The sequence below is a fragment of the Pavona decussata genome, unplaced genomic scaffold (assembly GCF_977016875.1).
Source record: "Pavona decussata unplaced genomic scaffold, jaPavDecu1.1 SCAFFOLD_102, whole genome shotgun sequence".
Taxonomy (NCBI): Eukaryota; Metazoa; Cnidaria; class Anthozoa; order Scleractinia; family Agariciidae; genus Pavona; species Pavona decussata.
In genome coordinates, this window is record NW_028145517.1 from 6,481,400 (window position 1) to 6,502,500 (window position 21,101).

At 39.2% G+C, this 21,101-nt stretch overlaps 4 protein-coding genes and 2 non-coding genes across 7 annotated transcripts in view; 2 read left to right on the forward strand and 4 right to left on the reverse strand.

The window, feature by feature from the left end:
- Positions 1 to 34: 34 nt before the first annotated feature.
- On the forward strand, positions 35 to 106 carry Trnap-agg (transfer RNA proline (anticodon AGG)). Its single transcript has one exon. It is a non-coding gene; the product is annotated as a tRNA-Pro (tRNA).
- A 2,569-nt stretch (positions 107 to 2,675) lies between these two features.
- Positions 2,676 to 7,725, reverse strand: LOC146471939 (uncharacterized). 2 transcript variants are annotated; one of them, XM_085120858.1, is made up of 4 exons: positions 7,285 to 7,725; positions 4,442 to 4,508; positions 4,202 to 4,274; positions 2,676 to 3,835 (listed from the first exon to the last, which is right to left on the reverse strand). In XM_085120858.1, exons 1-4 carry the CDS (start codon positions 7,621 to 7,623, stop codon positions 3,685 to 3,687), a joined length of 630 nt encoding a protein of 209 aa, XP_084976984.1. In that variant the 5' UTR covers positions 7,624 to 7,725; the 3' UTR covers positions 2,676 to 3,684. The 2 variants fall into 2 exon arrangements, with proteins under 2 accessions (XP_084976984.1, XP_084976983.1); XM_085120857.1 differs by having other exon boundaries at positions 4,091 to 4,274.
- Positions 7,726 to 10,150: 2,425 nt separating this feature from the next.
- On the forward strand, positions 10,151 to 13,084 carry LOC146471940 (uncharacterized). The gene is made up of 4 exons (XM_085120782.1): positions 10,151 to 10,486; positions 11,535 to 11,595; positions 11,781 to 11,967; positions 12,946 to 13,084. Exons 1-4 carry the CDS (start codon positions 10,151 to 10,153, stop codon positions 13,082 to 13,084), a joined length of 723 nt encoding a protein of 240 aa, XP_084976908.1.
- Positions 13,085 to 13,746: 662 nt separating this feature from the next.
- Positions 13,747 to 13,818, reverse strand: Trnap-agg (transfer RNA proline (anticodon AGG)). The gene has a single exon. It is a non-coding gene; the product is annotated as a tRNA-Pro (tRNA).
- Positions 13,819 to 15,324: 1,506 nt separating this feature from the next.
- LOC146471942 (retinoschisin-like) overlaps positions 15,325 to 21,101 on the reverse strand; it is a 7,927-nt gene continuing 2,150 nt past the window's right edge. Inside the window, exons 3-6 of the mRNA XM_085120900.1 lie at positions 19,625 to 19,744; positions 16,833 to 16,985; positions 15,673 to 15,989; positions 15,325 to 15,471 (exon numbers count right to left, since the gene is read on the reverse strand). Coding sequence (XP_084977026.1) covers positions 15,325 to 15,471; positions 15,673 to 15,989; positions 16,833 to 16,985; positions 19,625 to 19,744 — 737 coding nt within the window. The remainder of the gene's footprint in view (positions 15,472 to 15,672; positions 15,990 to 16,832; positions 16,986 to 19,624; positions 19,745 to 21,101) is intronic.
- Positions 17,747 to 19,440, reverse strand: LOC146471943 (uncharacterized). Its single transcript, XM_085120746.1, has 3 exons — positions 19,269 to 19,440; positions 18,238 to 18,366; positions 17,747 to 17,924 (listed from the first exon to the last, which is right to left on the reverse strand). The coding sequence occupies exons 1-3, from the start codon at positions 19,438 to 19,440 to the stop codon at positions 17,788 to 17,790; spliced, it is 438 nt and encodes a 145-aa protein (XP_084976872.1). The 3' UTR covers positions 17,747 to 17,787.

A 21,101-nucleotide genomic window follows, 5' to 3' on the forward strand; every position in this document is an offset into this window, starting at 1 on the left:
ATATTTTGAAACTTGGCGAGTAGATCGTGTGAGCGGCCTGTTGGTCTAGTGGCATGATTCTCGCTTAGGGTGCGAGAGGTCCCGGGTTCAACTCCCGGACAGGCCCTGCAACTTGTCCTTTTATTGCAGTAATATTTTCTTTATTTGGGACATTGTGGTATTTTATTATTTGCATTTTGAACCTTGTCTCCAAATGTAAGCCTTCGAACGAACCCCCTTTGAAGATCAATATTGGCGGAAGAAAAACTTTTAAATAAAGTTGCTGTGGTCGAAATACATCAACCAAAGAAAAATAGAGATATAAACCCTTTCTTTAGGCCTTATGTCTTATCCTCAGTAAAAATAAAAATTGTCAAGAACCCTTGGAGATTAATTTTAATGACGTTTCATTTTTTGCGGTAAAACCGCATCCGCCCGAAAAAGTCATAGAAAAGCATGCTTTGCGATACGTTTTGTTCTCTGAATGCCGCTTTGTTCTGAAAGGAGATTCACTTCAAACTGAATAGTTCAAGCCTTGTTGAGTTTCACACGTACTTACGTACAAGTTCGCCTGAGAACATTCACTTGTGAATGTGAACGTTCCATAAGCGCAATGAAGAGGTTGAACAACTACATGAGGTGTACCATGGGAGAGAGTAGGCTGTCCGCCCTGGCTCTAATGCATATCAAATATGATATGCCTGTCAATCTTGACGAGATAACCAATTTTTTCGAAGGCCTACACCCAAGAATGATGCAGTTAACCAGCTTGGTGTATGACTATCAGCAGATCGAAAAGCTATATCAGAACTTGACAGGGCGCGGAATGTACATTGAACTTTCTTGTTTAAGTTGAAACAATTATGCCGTCGAAATGATGTATATAGCTTAAAAAAGCCGCTGTAAAACAAAGTTGTGATTTGCCTAAAATGGGTCTCAAAATGTAGGAAATGAGGTTTCTGGGAACCTAGATTTTCAAAAATTTCAGGGGGAGCATGCCCCCGGACCCCCCTAGTAAGAGCGCCTCCGGCGCTCAGCAAGATTTGGGGCTCAACGAACACCCCTATCGAAACCCCTTAGCTACGCGCCTGTTTGCTTTTTGTGTGTTTCGATGTTGTAGTCGGGGAATCGGTGTTTCGGGACAAAGATTTTTAGGATGCGCTGGTCTCAGAATTGTTAACATGTTGTACAAATATTAAGAAATTTGAGAATAATGTCAATTATTCAGTAATGACACAGGCAAACTCGGAAAAGAAATTCCGAGTGCTCCTATCAGGAGTCGAACCTAAGACCTTCCGATTACTAGTTCAGATGCTCTACCACTGAGCTACAGGAGACTCGTGGGAGCTAAGGCCATGAGGTTCATGGGACAAACATCCTGCATACTGCTAGGATTGAAATGTCAATGGGTGGCATATGCGCAATTAAGAAAGTTTCTGTGTTTTTCCAAGGACCAAAATTTTATAACTTCCTTAATCAACTCAAATTCAATTTGCTCTTTTAAGAAATCCCTTAAGAATCCGATATTTAAAAACTATGAATAACACGTGATTTTCTAGCTTATTAGTTTTATCTATTTAATTTCCTCACGCCATGTAAGTAACTTAATTCTTTTTAGTCAACTTAGTTTAATTGGAGAGGTCGAATCACGCATAAGTTTTCTATTTTCTTTTCGGTCTCCTGGCCACTTTTGCTTTATTTGTAACTTTATTTAAATTACTTTATTCTGTCTTGTTTGTAATTTCTCTGTTTGGCAAAATAATTAAAAAAAAAAGACAAAATAAAAGGACTGTTCTTCGCATTGTCTTTCAGTCACCCGATACATAAATGGTTGCCAATGACAACATTGCTTGGAGTAACCCTTCGGTAGACTGGCTGTGAAAAAATTATCACCTAGTCATTAGGGTTATTGTAATTTTTTTTGTGTAGGAATGTCGTTGTCAGTTTGTCGTGCGTGCAGAATCAGTGTCAGCTACGTAATTTAGTGTAATTTATTTGTATCTCGTTCCCAAGATTGACCAGTTTTGAATAGAAATGTTTGCCGTTTAGTTCAGTTCAATTTTACCTCTTCAGCGCGCAAAGCAGTCAGTCATCTAGTTTTGTTCGTCTCCTCAACGCTCAAGGGGCATTCAGTCTAGTCCAGCAGTTTTTCTACAGTTCACCAAGCTCCGTAACAGATGTAAGTTTTCCGACGAGTTTTTAAATTTACTGGCGCTAGTTCGCTTTGTAACGTTTTGTTTGCTTGTATCCATTTTACTTTTAACCGCTTCGCTTCAGCACAGTTTCTTCGCCTGTTCTTCGATCCTCTTATGTTTGACATAGCATGCTAACGTTGTAACGGAATGTTGGAGGTTCTGTTACAGTTGTGGTTGTTTCACTAACATTTCGTTCGGGAGGAGTAGTAATACTCCTACTTTGCCTCTTTCACTCGCAAGGTTGCCTATGAGTAAAATTCATGAAAAATTATCAAAAATGATGAATCAAGACCTCTAATACAACACTTTACTTTCTTTTTTTTATTAATACACCGATGTAAACTTTGCAGCAAGATTTCCGCACAGCCCCATACTTTAATTATGTATACATTTTGCCACTCAACCTCTATTCATGTTCGTTCTTTGTTTAAGAGGGTTGGTATGGCAGTGATGCATGTATTGTTAATGTATGGGGCCGTGCGGAAATCTTTCCCTATCGCTACTGTCATAGTCAGAGAGTGTTACTATCATTGCCATGGTCAGTCATGCTACTGCCTTTGACAATGCCACCGCCATTTTCATTGCCATTTGCCATTTGCCAATGTCATTGCCGATGCCTATACCTATGCCAATGCCTTTGTTATTGCCATTGCCAATGATATGCCAATGTCAATGCCTAGTCCTATGCCAATGCCTTTGCCGATTACCATTGCCAATGATATGCCAATATCAATGCCTAGTCCTATGCCAATGCCTTTGCCGATTACCATTACCAATGACATGCCAATGTCAATGCCTTTGCTATTGCCATTGCCAATGATATGCCAATGTCAATGCCTACTCCTATGCCAATGCCTTTGCCGATTACCATTGCCAATGATATGTCAATGCCGATGCCTATTCCTATGTCAATGCCTTTGCTATTGCCATTGCCAATGATATGCCAATGTCAATGCCTTTGCTATTGCCATTGCCAATGATATGCCAATGTCAATGCCTACTCCTATGCCAATGCCTTTGCCGATTACCATTGCCAATGATATGTCAATGCCGATGCCTATGCCCATGCCAATACCTTTGTTATTGCCATTGCCAATGATATGCCAATGTCAATGCCTACTCCTATGCCAATGCCTTTGCCGATTACCATTGCCAATGATATGTCAATGCCGATGCCTATGCCCATGCCAATACCTTTGTTATTGCCATTGCCAATGATATGCCAATGTCAATGCCTACTCCTATGCCAATGCCTTTGCCGATTACCATTGCCAATGATATGTCAATGCCGATGCCTATCCCTATGCCAATGCCTTTGCTATTGCCATTGGCAATGATATGCCAATGTCAATGCCAACGCCAATGCCGATGTCAATGCCATTCTGATTGTCATTGCTACTGCCATTGCCATCGCTACGCTGCCTACGCTGAACAATCATGATTAGAATAGACACAACAAACAACCTATCTACAGATTAAAAGAAGTAAGAGGGGCTTGCGATTAACGTTCCTAGACACGAACACCAACGCAATAGGCATCAGCACCCCTGCTTTTGTTGATATTTGGCCCTGATGGGTTCAGGCCAACGTTGTAGTTACGGCACTTTTCACGGCCCTTATGCATCGGGACAACTATTCTTTCGTCAGCTAGCCAGCCATCCCTGAAATAGTTGTAATAAAAAAGATCAATCAATTCACCAAAAGACAGACAGGAGACCCAGTCAGTCAGAAATCCCTAAAATATTTAAATCATGCAAAGGTACTCTCGTTTTTAAGAATCACAACATCGTGTTTGCACTTTAGAATGGGTTTCTGGTGTTTGTAGGGGCTGTGGAACTTGGGCTTGTCAAACCAGACTTAACGGACTTTTAAATAAAAACCAGTCGTTAGCACAGCCATAACAGAATATAACAAACCTGCATTTTTGAAATCCCGCATTCCACGCAACTTGCATTTGTTCGAAGGACGCCATAGATCCGCCCAAAATCTGACACACCCGCACGGCCTCAGAAAAGTTGAACACATACCTCGGATTGAAAGATGCGTGAGTAATGTCCGTTACATTCCTTTCACCTTTGCTTAGTATAATGAGGCTGGTATCTACAAAGGAAATAAAGTAGAAACCTGAAATTCGCGTAAAAGACATTTAGCTATAATCGACTGGGAAGTTTGTTTTGTTTGACACCGGAATAAACGCTGTATAATTGCACATCGAAGAGCCTGACAAAAGTGGAATCTCCCCCAAAATGTGGATTTCGATTACTTACCAACGTGACATTGGTCATCAATGTAAGGCAAGACAGCGATCCCTTGGGGACAAGTATTCTCATCGTTCTGTAAAAAGGTAATATATGTCAGTTTGAGAATAAGTGGTTTTGTTTTCTTTTGTAACGTTTAATGGTAGGAGCGTCCGCATTCGATTCATAAAATACCTACTTCTTATACACACCTAAACACAAGCGGAATTACCTGGGACGAGTTGCATAAAACTTAAGGGTGAGCGTAATAAAATGCTATCGTCAGACGTTGAAGTACTGAATATGACTGGGCTGAAGGTCTGGCGTTAGCAGTCACGCCCGACGTTAAATTGTTTTGCAACGAAAACGATTGCAGTGTTTTCCAGTGTCATATGTTTCCTTTATTGGCCCAATTTTGCTCCATAATCCTTTGCGCGCCATACCAACCTACTCTCCTCACTGTTTGCAATATATATATTTTTACGATATAAGATTGAAGAATACGTTTAAAATAAAGATATTTTAACCTGGTGATAACATTTAATTAAGAGGTGACCGAGCGGTTAGGGCGCTTGACTCCGGAGTCTCCGGGTTCAAGTCACGCTCAGGCCGCTGGCTGGAGTTGTTTCCCGGTAGCCCCGAGTGAAACTCCTCGATCGGGCTTGTAAATAGCCAGATGGGTATTATGCCAGTTCAGTTTAAATTATTTCTTTGCGATGCTTAATGTTCGGCCCCCACTAGCACTTGTGTTGTGAGGAAAACTCTTGCTTCGAAGGCCGTGTGGCAGTCATCAGTGTACGCTATGCTGATGAAAAGTAACGAGAAATTCCATAACATTAGACACAGTACAACAAACGCATAAAAAAACTAAGAAAAAGAAATCGTCTGATAGAATGAACCTTGAAGCCCGTTTGCGCGAAAATCTTCTAACGTTATTATATTTTCTCAAATTGTTGCTGTAGTTTCAAGTATATAATAAGTGAAGTCGGGCTATCGACTTTGTCACCAATATGCATAATATAAGAAGAAAGCTGGAACATCTGCCCGAACATAAACATCAACATAATTAAACGACATAAGGAATAAAAGACAGATCATTTCTTTACGTCTATATTCCGCTAATGTGAATCAAACTTAAGGCAAAAGGTTGAAGTCATCAGATCACCGAATTCGTTTCCGAGATGCAGTGTATAAAAGAAGATCAGTCTTGTTTTGAAAAATCGGTCCTCGCACCTTGATATAAATTCCGGCGTGGCTAGAAGATTATCGCCACAAATGACAGAATCCCTAAGAGCAGGTTTCTTTGCAAAATTTTATTTGATAAGGTCTTGTTAAAGTAATGACATCTTTTTCGGTCAGTAACGAGTAAATCCATATGTAGAACATACTAGAAATAATTAAGCGTCGCCTGATAACCGATGAAAAACTACCTTTCGTGATATTCATCACGCGTGCAATTTTTTGCCCACATTTAACCATTCTTAGGTTTTTTGACAACTATTATGAACAGCGTACAGGCTTAAGTTGCAGTTTTTTCATGCATATTTCATTCTACCAGATACTTTAAGTAATACAGCACTGAATGTTAATAAAAGCAGAAATTATGCCCTTGGAACAGTCGGTTGCTTGACTTTTCGTTAACAGAGATAGCGTCAAATGTCTCCTCGGTCGTAATATTAGTGTTTATGCAACCTCTGCGGTTATGAGAATTAAGGATATGATCACCAAAGGTGAATTCTGTTGATATTATAATTACTTCTCACAGTACTTTTAGAAGAAAAGTATAGGGACAAGAAAGGAAAATTTGTTCTTTGATATTAGGGGCTAAAGAGTTAACGACATCACATCTAGGCAACATCCGCTCCACATTGACAAACCTCTCTTATTTAGCTCGTATGAGCTCTTATTTGAATCATCGTTGTTCACATTCTCTGCTATGGGTCTACTGTCAAGTATTGTAGTACCTCACTATAACGATTATTCAGCTAACTGTAGACAGTGCCGATCTCACCTTCGTTTTTTCACAGTCGTCATTCTCCGTCATATTCCTTCAAAATTAGAGCAAAATCTTCAATTGCAACTGTTATCCGATACATAATTTTATTCAATACCAATTCATGACGGGGTTAAATTTTGCAGAAAATTTGACTAAACATTGAGTAAAATCCCGAAATTATCTCTCGGACAGTGTTTTGAGACCCTCTATTACTGAGGAAGTCTATCGAGCCAAGTCGCCCCAAGCGTTTCCTGCGTGGGACTAAAATGACGTCACAGAAGCCAATTATTGGCTTCTCGCAAGAAATGAGTTAAAATAATGACTGACGACAGATGATGTCCTTGTCAATTAAAGAATAAATCTATATGTAAAATATAATAGAAATCATTAAGCGCCGCATTAACCAAGGAAAAACAACCTTTTGTGATATTCATCATTCTGCGTTCGAGGAAAATTCAACAGCCGTCAAGCTGAGATATATGCAAAGATGGGTGGGAAGTGGAGTATTTTTACGATGAAATTGAAATAGTTTGTTCGGCAGTTTTCAACGAAAGATCTGAAGTATATGATTTAGATTTTTAAAAATAAAGATAATAATAACAACACGTGGTGAAAAGAAATAGCCAAGGTCGACTTTTTTAGCCGTGAAACGAACACGAAGATCGTTCACTGCCTCTGATAGCAGAAATACTAAGAAGTAATAAAAAAGATCGAACGATTAATGCCAGATTGAAAAGAAGTGTGAAAACCCCAGTGAACAGGGAAAAATAGTCAATCTACAAGTTGTAGGCGAAGTAAATTCTCCCCGTTACACACAGAGAAATCACTAAAAGGGGGTACACTAGCTATAGTCTATTTTGTCTTCTTAGTAACTTACCTGGAGAAAAGCGAAATAATCAAATTCGCAACGAGGTTGAAGATTCATCGAAGACCGTTTCGCATCAGAACTGCTTAGCTCGCATAAAAACTTCGTTCCTTTCGGTATGTTTCCAAAGTTGAACGAAAGGCATCTCTCATTCCTCAGACACAGATGGCCACAGATCAGAGAGCTTTGCACGTAATGAGTGGTGAGAACGTGGCCGAGAAGCGCGGAGCCCGGAATGCTTAAAAAATAACCAGATCTTTGATTATCGTCGAAATGAGTAGCCAGGAGAAGATTATATCGTGATATTAGCAGGATGGCGGCAACTGTTAAAAGGAGAGCTTTTCTATTCATCTTCTTTCTTTGTCACTGCTTTAGGTCCGATCCAGACGCCGCTCCACCCATGTACCGAATCTATTAGTGAGTCTTATTAACGTGGTGGCATGTTTTGACCGAACGTTCATCTTCCTGTTATAGCAATTTGTCCAAATTTTGCAGCGGGGTGCTGTTCCGTAGGGGATACGGCTTCATGTTTATAGATAATAAACTTAAAAATAAGAAAAATCGTGACTTGTTTAATTCTGTGATAGGAAACCGTTTTTTTCTTAATTTCAGCGCAATTTAACACCGCAGAAATTGAAAAACTGCCCACTCCTTCCTCTCAGGAAATTTCTGAGTAGCATTATAAACATTGTCAATAACAGACCGTCCAGCTGTTCCTGTAGCTGTCACCAACTAAGTTGTTTTGATGTTCATTTTATATTTTCTTCCCCAATCTTAAATTGCAAAATGATCACCCCCTCTCCCTTGATTAGCTGTCATTTTGATATTGTTTTAGATTTTTGTTGAGTCATATCTCAAAAGTGTGAACCAATGTCTGCACGTTTCTTTGATGACCCCTCTATGCTACCATATACGAACGGTATGCTTTTCAATTGCAAAGCTTGCACTGTTGGCTAGGGTAGACTATACTTTCTTGCCGTTTAAATTTTATTTGAAAAACGTCTTCGTGTAGGTTTGACTAATGCTTAAGTCGAAAAAGAACGGCAGAAAAGAGCCTTAGCTTTTAACCGAAAAGTAGTGACCTCCTTCAACTTGTAAACTTCCAAGAAATGCCCCTTTCCAACCCAAAGAGTAACTTAAAGGCAGATGTTGAAATTTGTCAGACACAGAGCTTTCACCGCATGAAATAACAAATATTTGACAATTATTCCATGAGCGCGCGTTGGATAAGAGATGATACGGATAGCCAGAACAACCAGAAGACAATAAAGTTGGTCTCTATTTCTCAGGCATGGTTTATCCTGATATCCTGATATTTTCTTGGTATAGTCTGACTTCAGTATATTGATCCTTACCAAGCCCTTGTATTTTCGTGAATAGCATAATATCATATACTTACTTTTTACGACAAGAGTAAGGGACAGTATACCGTTCATAAACACACCATCCGAATTACAAAATGATATTTGGAAGATTTCTGGGTAGCTTTTAAGGGCATCTTTTGTGATACACGAAATTAAACCTTTCCGTGCCAGTCATCGAATTCTTTTGAGTCTTTTGATATACTGATTTAAAAACTTTGCAGACTAATAATTTCCATTCACTTTGCTTGTTTCAATACTTTCTCCTAATTTGTTATGTTTCCATTTAACAAAAGGAATTAAATGTCGAATTATAAAATGTGAACTTAATACACCATGTGATATTTGTGTGATGTAGATGGAACACTCCTTTAATTTCCCATTCATTGTAATTTCATATTGCAGACCTTGACAGAGTTCTATGGTAATATATATGTACGAAAAATTAAATTGTGTCATTCTTGGTCCAATTACGCAGGTCTATCAAATTTTGGAACAGTATTTCAGATTTCAAGAATTACCTAAAGAAACTTTCGCTTTTTCATATTTCTGAGTGAAGACGGTGCTATATTTTCTTTATTGCCACTGAACGGAATTTTCTATCGCGAAAAAGTCAATTAGTTTAATGACTTCGACTACATGTATAGTTCAGAGTAAAAAATTGACAATAACTGTGACACAAAAACTGTTTGTTGCCATAGAGATTACGCGTCGAACGCTGATGACGTAACGAACCCTGGCTCAGTATGTGGTCGACTTCGCGTGATTACCTTGAAGGATTCTGAGCGAGAAAAACACAAAATTTAAAATATAAACGCATTTCCCAAGTTAGGACACCAGTTCCTGAGCCTCGATTAGCGGGGGTACATACTGAGAAAAAGAAAATACTAGAACCGCAAGGCGTGCAAACTCCCACCAGGCCTAGTAATCCCGAAAACCGCGAAGGCCTAGTCATGGAAAAGATGTTTTAACCCCCGCACTGTATTTTTATTCAGCGAGCACCACCAGGGTATAATCAATTTGGATTTTTCATGACTTGTGTAACTAACTAATTGAATAAATTTTGGTAAAATGCAAGGGGCATTTTTACCTGAAAAAATAGAAATGAAAGCCACACTGGAAATGGCTGACCATAGCTGAATTTGTCCAATTCATTAGGTGTAAAATGGACTCCTCTAATCTTTGATTACTGCTAGTATTTTATGACAACTGAAGTGAATTTCCCAAACAAAGTCTGTAAAAGGATAATGCCGGTTATGTGATTGTGGGTGTGGGCCGTCTATGCAATAAAACTCATGATTCCACACCAAATTTTACATCCCAGGTTTTCTTGGTTTACTTTTGTCGAGTTCCCCACTCTTTAGAATTCAAGAAAACTAGGGTGAAAGCTAATAACAACTGATTCCCAGCTTGCTAAAGAAAAACAACAATCCAATGTCACAACAAATTGTTATAATTACAGTATTTTCATCTCTTGATGTTTGAGTACTGAGAAGGGCAAGCACAGGGAGGGATAAATGAAAAAAGCCATGCTTTTAACAGTTACCGGTCCTCTGTTAATATCTCTAAAATGGATTTTCCTGGCTGTAGTTTTTACTCAAGTTGTTAGATGCAGTTATTTTTCAATCATTCCGGGATCCGTGCTATTCGATCACGTGCTATCGACGCATTCCGTGGAGAGGTCACTGATCTGTGGTCAACATTGCTTGAGGAATAAACGTTGTCTTTCCTTCAACTTTAGAACCATCCCGTCAACAAACACAACGTTTTTATGCGAGCTCAGCGCTTCAGATACGAAAAGGTCTCCGATGAATCTGCACAAACACAGTGATTACGAGTACTTCGAGTACAAGGTAAGTTGAGGATGTAAGGGGCACTTGAAGATTCGTTTCACTAGAGCATATCAATCAACATCAATCACTTCCCTTATTCCGTATATTTACTAAGAGCAAAAAATGGCTGATACCCTTCTTTCATGGCTCCGTGAAGAATGAACGCGCACTTCCCTGCAGATCAAAGCATGGGAACATATTTGGTAAAACAGATGCGGTATGACAGTAATCTTTTGTCGAAAATTTTTTTTAATTAAAACTTTTCTCATATTTTTGTGCATCATTGTTCTGCGGAGGCAAAATTGTGAGTTAATGAAGAACAAATCAGCTAGGTATAATTGAAGTAATATATCAAACACAAGGAAATTTTAAAGTGTTTCATTCGATTTCCAAACACTGAGAAAAGGGGGTTCAAAAAAACCGACGCGCGGCTGAGTTTTTGTTTTCGTAACCAACTTAAAATCGTTTATAATTCTTGGAGAAATTTATGGCAAAAGTTCAGCGTAATTGAAGATCACATTTCCAAACCTCCTTCACGCTAGTGTTTTCCCTTCATGAATTATTAACTTGTTGGAGAAGTATCCGAAACACGTAGTTGATTTAGTGTTAGAAACCATACAAAATACAAAAATTAAAGGCGCAACATGAAAAAGTAAACAGACAAAATGCGCTCTAGCGTATTGTGAGGAAAAACTAGAGTTCTCTTCCAAAGAATTTCACTTCAAACTTTCGTAAAGTGATAAACCATTTTCTTCTGTTTTCGGAACATTTGCAAACCCTTGTAGCTTCTTAAAACTTCCCTCAGTCGCCTCTGAATAGTATATCACGCGATTATTATGATAATTATTAATTATCAAAAAGAGTAAAAACCTTCAGTTATTCATTATATTTCTAACTAACTTTTGAATCTGTGGACAAAAGCCTAAAGTGTGACGATTTTCAGAATGATATGCCGTTTATTCCTGAAATTCTAACTACCGAGTTGACTTTCTCAAGCTCAAAATACTCTGACTGACTGTCTCTGGGTCTCCAAGTATGCGTTTTTCAATCGAGTGTACATTATTTGCAGAACATTTGCCCTCCTCAAGGGATCGCCGTTTTGCCTTACATTGATGACCAGTGCAACGTTGGTGAGAATATATATATATTTTTTGGATTGATTTATAATTAAATTTCATACGAACTACAAACAACAGCCTGGAAATTTGATTTTTCCTCTTTTTGAACATTTCGTGCGTCTGTACTCTAATCACAATATCCGCTACACCAATCAAAACGCGAGTTTCACACTGCTCATTGTATAATGCTTTTGTAGATACTAGTCTTATAAGACGAAACAAAGGCAGTGGGGATGTTACGATGATCACTCACGCATTTTTTCAACATGGACGGTATCAGTTCAATTATTCCGAGGCCGTGCATGTGTGTGGGCTTTTGCACGGTGCTCTAGCGTCATTGGAACAAATGCAAGCTGCGTGGAATAATGGGTTTCAACAATGCAGGTTAGACTGTGTAATTATTCAGTGGCTTGTTACACAGACGCGCATGATCAACTGCCCGCGCGCGCGGGGAGGAAGGTTCTCCCTAAACTGGTGAGGCGTCGCCCGACAGGGGTACCCTTTTGAGGCTGGAGGCATATAAAGGAAAGAGATTTCACGAGCTCTGAAGTATAGAAAAGGGGAAGGAAAACGGGCATTAAGATATTTGAAAGAACCTTTTAAAATATCTCAGGCAGCCCCATGGAAAAGACATTCAGTGTTTCAACCAGTAGGTATCTGAAACGGGATACCTTTTTCCAAGATTAAAAAGCAAATTGAATTAGTTTTAGAAACAACCGACAATCTGTAGAAAATGAGTGAGAAAAATACTTTCTGGGCCCAACAGCTCTTCGGGAGCATTGAGAATCGTACACCTGGACTCTTGTTAACTTTGAAGCAAAGTGTGGAGTTAACCTTTCTGTTTCTCATCGGTAAATCACGTCTTTGTGTGGTAAAACAAAGTCAGCTTTTGTCTCTTTTCCATCCGAACGCCAGGTCACCAAGAACACCACTCTATTCTATTGTGTCACTTCTATTGCATACGTTAGACAAACCAATAATCAAGGCAACTCGATACTGGGTATTCCTTTCTAAAAAGTGATTGATAATAATTTGTTTAAATCAATTTTAATTTGACAAAAGCTTGTCGAAAAACTAACCAAACACAGAGTAATGATGTAATCTTATTATAAAAAAAAAATAAATAGAGGTTCTATTTCAACTTCTGAAATATCATCGGCCATCTTTTTTTATTGCACCTGAAGAAGGCTGGTTTGGCCAGCCGAAATATAGTACACGACAATTTAAAACAATTCGACGTTATATCGGTCTCTGCTAACGCTTTTATATCCGTTACCAGTTTGATCCAGCGTTATACCACCAGAATTATCGTCCACGGTTGCATGCTTGAATATTTAACAATCTTTTTTGTACCTGTTGCAGTTATGGCTGGTTGGTTGACGAAGTTACAGTGGTCCCGATGCAAGAAAAAATTGTTGGTTGCTTACGCACTGGCCTGAACCGTAATGCGCATGACAAAGGCACGCGATACGATGCTTACTGCATCGGTGTCAATGAATAACAAGTTCTGGGTTGAGACTCTGCGTAGCTGAATGTGCACATCACTTTGCACGATAACACTTAACAGGAGAAGCACTAAGAAGATCTCCTCTGCGCCTGTCACAAATATCGTTATATCGCGACATGTACGGAGGATCGTCCTTATATTTTAGCATAGCCACCCTTGATCTTCATTGGTCAGAAATTCGCGGTCTTTGTAATTAGCACGTGCTAGCACCGATACACCCAGCGAATTATCACGAGGTCATCACGTTGCGACATAAATAACATAAACAACCTTTAGATTCTAGCACGACTACGAAAAAGAAAGTAATCAAACGTATTTTTGCAACAGTTCCACAAAAGGGAAAAAATTGCCGCCACACTTTCCCTGTAGTGTTGACGTGTGTATTATATCAATTTATTTGAATTTCCTCGTGATCAGTGCAGTGCAAAACTAAGGGCAGTTATAGAAAAGGTCAAAGAAGTTTTGTAATTTTTTATTTTAAGTAAGTGGAGGAAAATAAACAAATGAAAAATCCCAACCAAAAATATGAGAACAGACAGCTACTGACATAAAGATAATGCCTTTCGCTGTGCGGTGCAAAAGAAAAAACGTATAAAAAATTTATAGAACATTAGCCCCCCCCCCCAACCCACCAAAAAAGGATGAGTTTATATATAGGGCCTGTCCGGGAGTTGAACCCGGGACCTCTCGCACCCTAAGCGAGAATCATGCCACTAGACCAACAGGCCAACTACACAGACAATTATGGGCTATTTTGAATTTAAATCTTCCTTCGTTGCATTTGCTGGTACCCGCTTCCGCCTTACAATGCTGACAGTTAGATAAATAACGGAGACACAACTCCCTTATTTTTGGAGAGAGATTTTCTGTCACGTGAGTAGCTAAAAATTTTCCTGTCAGATCCTCGGCTCGATAAAATGTCAGTCACAGGGTACAAGGGCTTTCCCTCACGTTGGAGTGGTCATCAACTAAAGGGTAAGCTCTCGACGGAGGCTGACCAACGCGTGGCAAGAAAATACTGAAGAAAAGTGTTTGTGCGTAGCCATCTTGGGGTACCAAACTCATCAGGGACCCTACCTTTGTCCCAAGACATATAGAAATCCAGACTTGACATTCAAATCGAAAATAACAACATTTTCACAAACGAGATGTCACTTAATGAAGAGATGGTTATTCATAAAATTGAGGCATTGTCCCTCACTTAAAACATTTTCCTTCGCTGCGAACGAGCTGTTCTCAAGATAAGAAATAGGAAATCGGTAGCAACCAAAATTTACCCGCCGTGTGGAAATCAAACAAATGACTGAAACAAATACTCTGTGCTTACAGCTGATTTTTTGTACAAAGGTTTCCGTCCTCTCAGCTTTTAGTGTTTTTTTCATGTAGTATGTTCTTTTCAGTTTGTATAAACAGTACGTGTATTTAGCTCTTTGTCTATTTTAGCGGCTGAGCAATCAAACCAGTTTATTGCCTTACATTTCAAACAAATGTACATTACATAAAAGCAAACAGTTCTGTTTGGTGTCGAGTAATATATCTGGTAGTTTTGGTTTGTCGCGAATCACAAAAATGCGTGGGGCAACACTTCTAATAGCTGTTGCTTTTATCTTTTGTTTTCAACATCTCATGGCGTGAGTAAGTATTTTATATTTAAGTGACTTCTTCAAAAGTTTTTCTTTTATTTTTTGGAACGCAAGAGAGCTCACCCTTTAGAACGAAAAACACTGAGCAAATCATTTCAAATTAATTATCAATTAAATCTATTATTGGAAAAAAACATGTGAGGGCAAGGTGATTGGTGATTGGTGAGCCGACGGGTCACGCCCGAAAAGGGAACCTTTGCCAGGCTAAAGGTATATAAAAGGTAGGGAATTCACGAGGTGAAGCAGATAGATAAAGATAAGGAAAATTGTCATTTAGGTATTGAAAAGGGCCTAAGTTAATTCTAAGTGTATAGAAAAGAGATGGAGTGTTTCTACTGTAGGTATGTGAAGGGGTGCCATTTTTATGGACGTATATGAAAGGATTACCTTTTCTGTCAAAATGGTATAAAATGAAGGGAAGGGTTTGCAACTCGAGCGGAGCATCTCCGTATTAAACCCCCCGTGGAGTACCAAGAGGAATCCAAGAAGGTGGTCAAAGGCACTAAACTAGAGAGAGATTTAAGTTTGTAATCAGTCAGAGAGTAAATCGTTTCATCTGTTATTCAATTTAATCAATCACAGGTCGTTCTCCTATGAATTTACACAGCCATACAACTCTAACTTCAGAACCAATGCATCGTTCCAAGAAACCGGATAAACTCGCACGTAACGGGTGTAAACCGGTTTGTCCAAGTTGTTTTTAACCGCTCTGTATGGTTCTGTGTTTCCATTGAAAATCTGTGAGGAAAAAGGAAGAGCAAGTGAAATCAATGGATACATAATTCTAACTGAAGACTTCAAACTTAGGATTTCGTCCGGTATTATCCATGGCTTGCCCCCTCCCTCCTTCCTTATATACTTACAATCTACAAAAAATTACATTTCAAATGGTAACGTCTAGCACTTTAAATCAAACATGAGACATTTTCATTGTTGTACCTTTTCAGTCCGATCATTTCCACGATAAGGAAACCACGTGAGTTGGTCTGGTGAATAAGCCAGCTTATAAGACTTCACGTACAATGTAAACGCCTTTCCTTGGGTCGCTATTCCTTTCACCCATGTTGACTTTCCAAGATCCACCTGGATCCAAGGTGTGGGGTCATGAGGCTTAGCGTACCAACTCTTTGAGATTCCAGCGTTTAGTCGCGCACTCCAAGGAGGGTAACTGGAATAGTAACTACTGGCTGTGATAGACTGGTTACTAATTTTACCATTTTCCATCCCAAGAGGTCCGTTTCCACTGCATGGCTTTACTAGAAGAATGAAATGGAATAAACTAAAAATGAAATCTGGGCAATAGTTTGATCTTTATTTTGTAATGTGGAAGAGCATCATGATTCACATGAGTTAGTGCTTTGTTGGTAGCCCTTTTTATGTTCTCTACGGAATATAAATGAAGTCATTAAGAAATTGTGTATCGAACCTAATTTGTTTAAACGGTGTTAGGTCTTGGGAGTGATTGCACAGACTGAACGTTAAACAGAAAGTCCTTAAAAATGTATCCTTTTTCAACTTACTGTAGAAAACCTTAAACTGAAGTAAATCCACTATACATGCATTGTCGTTTGACATTGTGACCTAAATTTACTTTTTAGGTATCTAATGTAATTCGCTAGTAAAAAATAATGAGCAGGGCTGAAGGATGACAGGAGTGCAAAAATGTTCTGACTCCTTAACCAATATAGCCTCTGTAAACACAAAACTGAATGCAAGGTTGGCACTACGGCAAAGGGCAGATTTATTAGTGGCCAATATTTCGACTAATAGAATTAGTCTTCCTCAATTCTATTAGTCGAAATATTGGCCACTAATAAATCTGCCCTTTGCCGTAGTGCCAGCCTTGCATTCAGTTTTGCATTTTCACGTTCAAGTGACGCCTGACACGAGGTCTTTCACAAGAGAGATCCGGCAAAATTACCAGCAAGTTTAATTCCTGCGTTGTGTGGACCTCTGCATTCAAAAGTTTTCTGTGTAAACAGCCGTGGTAGTACCGCAAAACCACTCTATTTTACTCTGGTTTTCTCTCGTTATTGGGTTGATCATCATTTAACCTTTACATAGGATCACACCACGCAACGATACGCCGTGGGTGTAACTCAGATAGTTGGATTCCTTACTAATAGTGCAGGAGGTGTTGTTTGTTTGTTCATAGCCTTCTTTACAGGGGCAACTGTAGGTTCCTAGTTTGTTTACACATTCCGTTGTTGCCAAGTCACAGCTGTGGTCGCCAGTTAAACATTCATCCACATCTATGAATATTTAATAAATAATAAATCTTTTTAGTTCTGTTGTTAACTGATCTCTTTTTGCTCAGTAAAGTCCCATAAACAAAAACTATCACATGCATTGAACAAAAAAGTTTATTGTGACTCGCTATCTACAGTATACCTGTAAAAAAAACTCAGTTTGACTCAATTATGCCCTCTAACTAGACAGTCCGATTGTCTGTATGACGGTCTGTCTGTCTGTCTGTCTGTCTGACTCACTGACCCACTGGCTGTGTGGATGACACTGTTTCTATCTGTATGACTCACTGCTGACTGTCAGTGTTGCTCTCTATCTGACCGTCTGGTTGTCCATCTTTAGTCTTAGTTTTTACCTGTACCACTAGACAAAAGTGATTTGTCTGTCTTTCTGTCTGTCTGCTTCTCTGTTTGTATGTATTTTTATTTGGCTTTCTACCAGTATAACGTTCTACTTCTTTATCGTTACAACTATGTGTTTGCCGTCTGTCTGTCTGCCAGTCTGTTTGTCTGTCGGTCAGTCGGTCCCATCTATCTGTCTTTCTCTCTGACTGTCCATCCGGTTATCGTTACAACTATGTGTTTGTCTGTCTATCTGCTTCTCTGCTTGTCTGTATTTTATTTGCCCTTCTACCAGTATAACATTCTACTTCTTTATCTTTACAACTATGTGTTTGTCTGTCTGTCTGCCAGTCTGTTTGTCTGTCGGTCATTCGGTCCCGTCTATCTGTCTGTCTCTCTGGCTGTCCATCCGGTTGTCGGTTCGTCTGTCAATCATCCATCCGGAGATTTTGGTCGACCTATCTGGCTACTCACCTTGACACTTGTCTTGTGATATTTTCTCATACCCAGGCCTACACTGGCATGTATATGATCCCAGAGTGTTCACACATATTGAAGTTCCTACGTCACACGAGTGCCTTCCAGAAGCACATTCATCCAAATCTAAGGGATTAAAAGAGTCTTCAAGTACTGTGCATGGATTCATGAGGCCCTCGTATGTTAAAATGCATCCTAAGCATTGTTTGTTTCTTAACAATAGGTAATTGTTATTCCAACAATAGACCATTGTTAAGAAACAGTACGTAGGAGACATCTTAACTAAGCGTGCTTTAACGTTAGTTCGAAGAGCTAGCTGAAACATTTAACAATCAACCAACAAGGAAATAACTAAAACTTAACATTTATTAAAAAAGGATGTATCACTGCTTCTTCAGCATTTTTCTGCCAGTTCCTGTTCTACTGTAAGTTCACCCACCTTGACACTTGTGGAGATACGTATTGACATACCCATCAGCACACCGACATGAAAATGATCCCACACTGTTCATACACGTTGAAATGCTCAAATCACACGAGTGAAGACCCGTCAAACATTCATCTACATCTAAGTATACAGGAAAATAAAAGACTGTAGTTAAATACTTCCCTTTCACACCACATCTACAGCTTTATAAGCTACAGATGGCAATATCCACAACATTTCTGTCTGACCGCGGCCTGTCTGTTTAGTGCCATTTGGCAGTCTGCCTGGCTGGCTGGCCGTGTGTCTACGTCTGTCCGTCTGTCTCCAACTATCTGTCTTACTGACTGACTGGCTAACTGACGGACTGACTGATTGGCCGGCTGGTCAACTAGAGCTGACGACTGACTGAGACCTCGGCAAACCAAATTTTCTTCACAAGGGCTAGTAAGCATGGGGACCAGTACGACAGCAGTCCTCACGGCATTCAATAAAAAATTATTTCATCCCATTCTATTGACTGACTGACCTACTGACATCGCAGAGTTTATGAGTTTAAATCCCATTCATGCAAGCCTTAATTGTTTAGGTGTTCTTTTCACGGCTGCTTTAGTTACGTACTGTTTTACGATGTCCGCACATTTATTAATTCTTTCATCTTTCTTTTGTTAATTCTTTTCCGGTTTTTGATACTTAAACCAGAAAGAGCGTCACGGTTCTTGCAGGTTATCGACTTCTGTTTTGCTGCTTGGGGTAACGTAGATAGGAAATTGTCTGTTAGCCTCTACACATTTGATTCCTTAATATCGCAACATCTTATCGTTTTAGCTATATATTTATATATTTTCTATTTTGAAGATATTTTTTCATTTTTGTATATACGGCTTTCATGTTAATCAATCAGACTATGTGCAGATTATCCATCTGTTTATCTTTGTATCTGGCCAACTGTCTGTTCGTTTTGTATATCGTCTAGGTAACAGTTGTCTATCATTCATGTATCTGTCTACTATTCTGTATTTTTGTGGGTCTCTCTTTCCACCCACCCTGGCACTTGCGTTGTGACGCGCTCTCGTATCCGGCTGTACAGTGGCATTTGAATGATCCTGGAGTGTTGACACACTTCGAAGTTTGTAAATCACACGAGTGTGTGCCAAGGGAACATTCATCCAAATCTAAAGGAAAATATCTCGTAAGTAACGACCACAGAGTGTACATACGAGAAACGAACAGTTTGTTTTATCTGTGGGAGGGCCTTGTAGTGGGGGGGGGGGGGGGGGGGGGGGTTGGAGAGGATACTTCAGCACCATGATGATGATATGTGGTGGACGAAAACGAAACAACACGTACACCTGAATACTCTCCACAGAGCGTACATAAAGGGTACCGCAGGCAGTCTTACCCTTGCAGCTATACAAGCCATCCAACTTATAACCCGGTTTACAATCACAGCGATATCCAGGAAACATGTTGATGCACAGCTGTTCGCATTTTGAAAGGCCAGCACGGCATTTGTCTTCATCTGAATGAAAAAGATAGAAATGTTTAAAGAAAGGTCAAGCACTTGGATTTAATGTAAATTTAGGAACTATACAAAAATAACGCAGCTGGGAATTCCTAAACCAGATATTTGTCCTCTTTGTCCCTTCAACAAATTTAAACGATTCATTTTGGAAGAGTGAACCCATCACCCTGACTGACTCCTACCCAGTGTCTGTTTAGAGATATTTTATTTTTTGGTATATAATTCAATTGGGGGCGAAAGGAGAGTTCCGTGGGAGTGGAGCCAGGTACGAAGAGCATTATGGGAAGGGATGAAAAAAAAGATTAAGTCATATGAATTGATTGATTGATTGATTAGTTTGTAAAAACCTTTTCACAGCTTTCTAATGGCTTCCTTTCGAACTCGCCAATCAAAATGCAGCAACTACTGACGTTAAGCAGTCGAAAAGTGAACCGCTCTGTCGTCCGTAGTTGTTGTATTTTGATTGGACACTTCGATAGGAAACCATCGTAGTGTTGTTACAGTCGAACCTGTATTAAGCGGTCACCCTTGGGGAATGGCTAAGTGACCGCTTAATACAGGTTGTACAGAATACATCACTTACTTGGTTAAGAAAGTTTGGCGATAAAATGGTATGACAAAGGAGAGCATGGTATTGAAACGGACTAGTTAAACATTAACGCCACAATTGTGCAGCTCATTAGAAACTCAATTGCTTGGCACGCTAGTTGTTACCATATTTAAATGGTTTCCTTTTACAAAGTGACCTTTTAAAACAGGTAAAGACAATAGAAATCAGCTCGTTGGGACTAAGTATAGGGTGACCGCGACCGCTTAATAGAGGTGACCGTAATACAGGTCAGGATTACAGTAATTAAGGGAAGTAATTTTCGGGACTTTGACAACTGACCGCTTAATAGAGGGTGACCGCTTAATACGGTGCCGCTTAATACAGGTTCGACTGTATTTGAAAAAGTTTCAAAAAGGAAACTTGAAAACGGCCAAAATGTTTTCAGTAATTCATAAGGAGAAAACAAAGGAAATCACTACCGTGAAGCAGGTTTGAAAATCTGATCTTAATTGTTACAAAATTTGGTGAACTTTTGCTCCGAATTTCTTCAAGAATTATAAATGGGTTGAAACTATATCAAACACCGTAAAGAGTGTTTTATCTGATTTGCAAACATCTCGAAGATGGTTAAAATGATGTTCGCCTCTCATAGTTTTTTTTTCAACCCAGTTATCGATGTTTGGAGATCGGATGAAACACTAGTACTCTTCCTAGTGTTTTTTATATCCAATCAATCAATCAATCAATCAATCAATCAATCAATCAATCAATCAATCAATCAATCAATCAATCAATCAATCAATC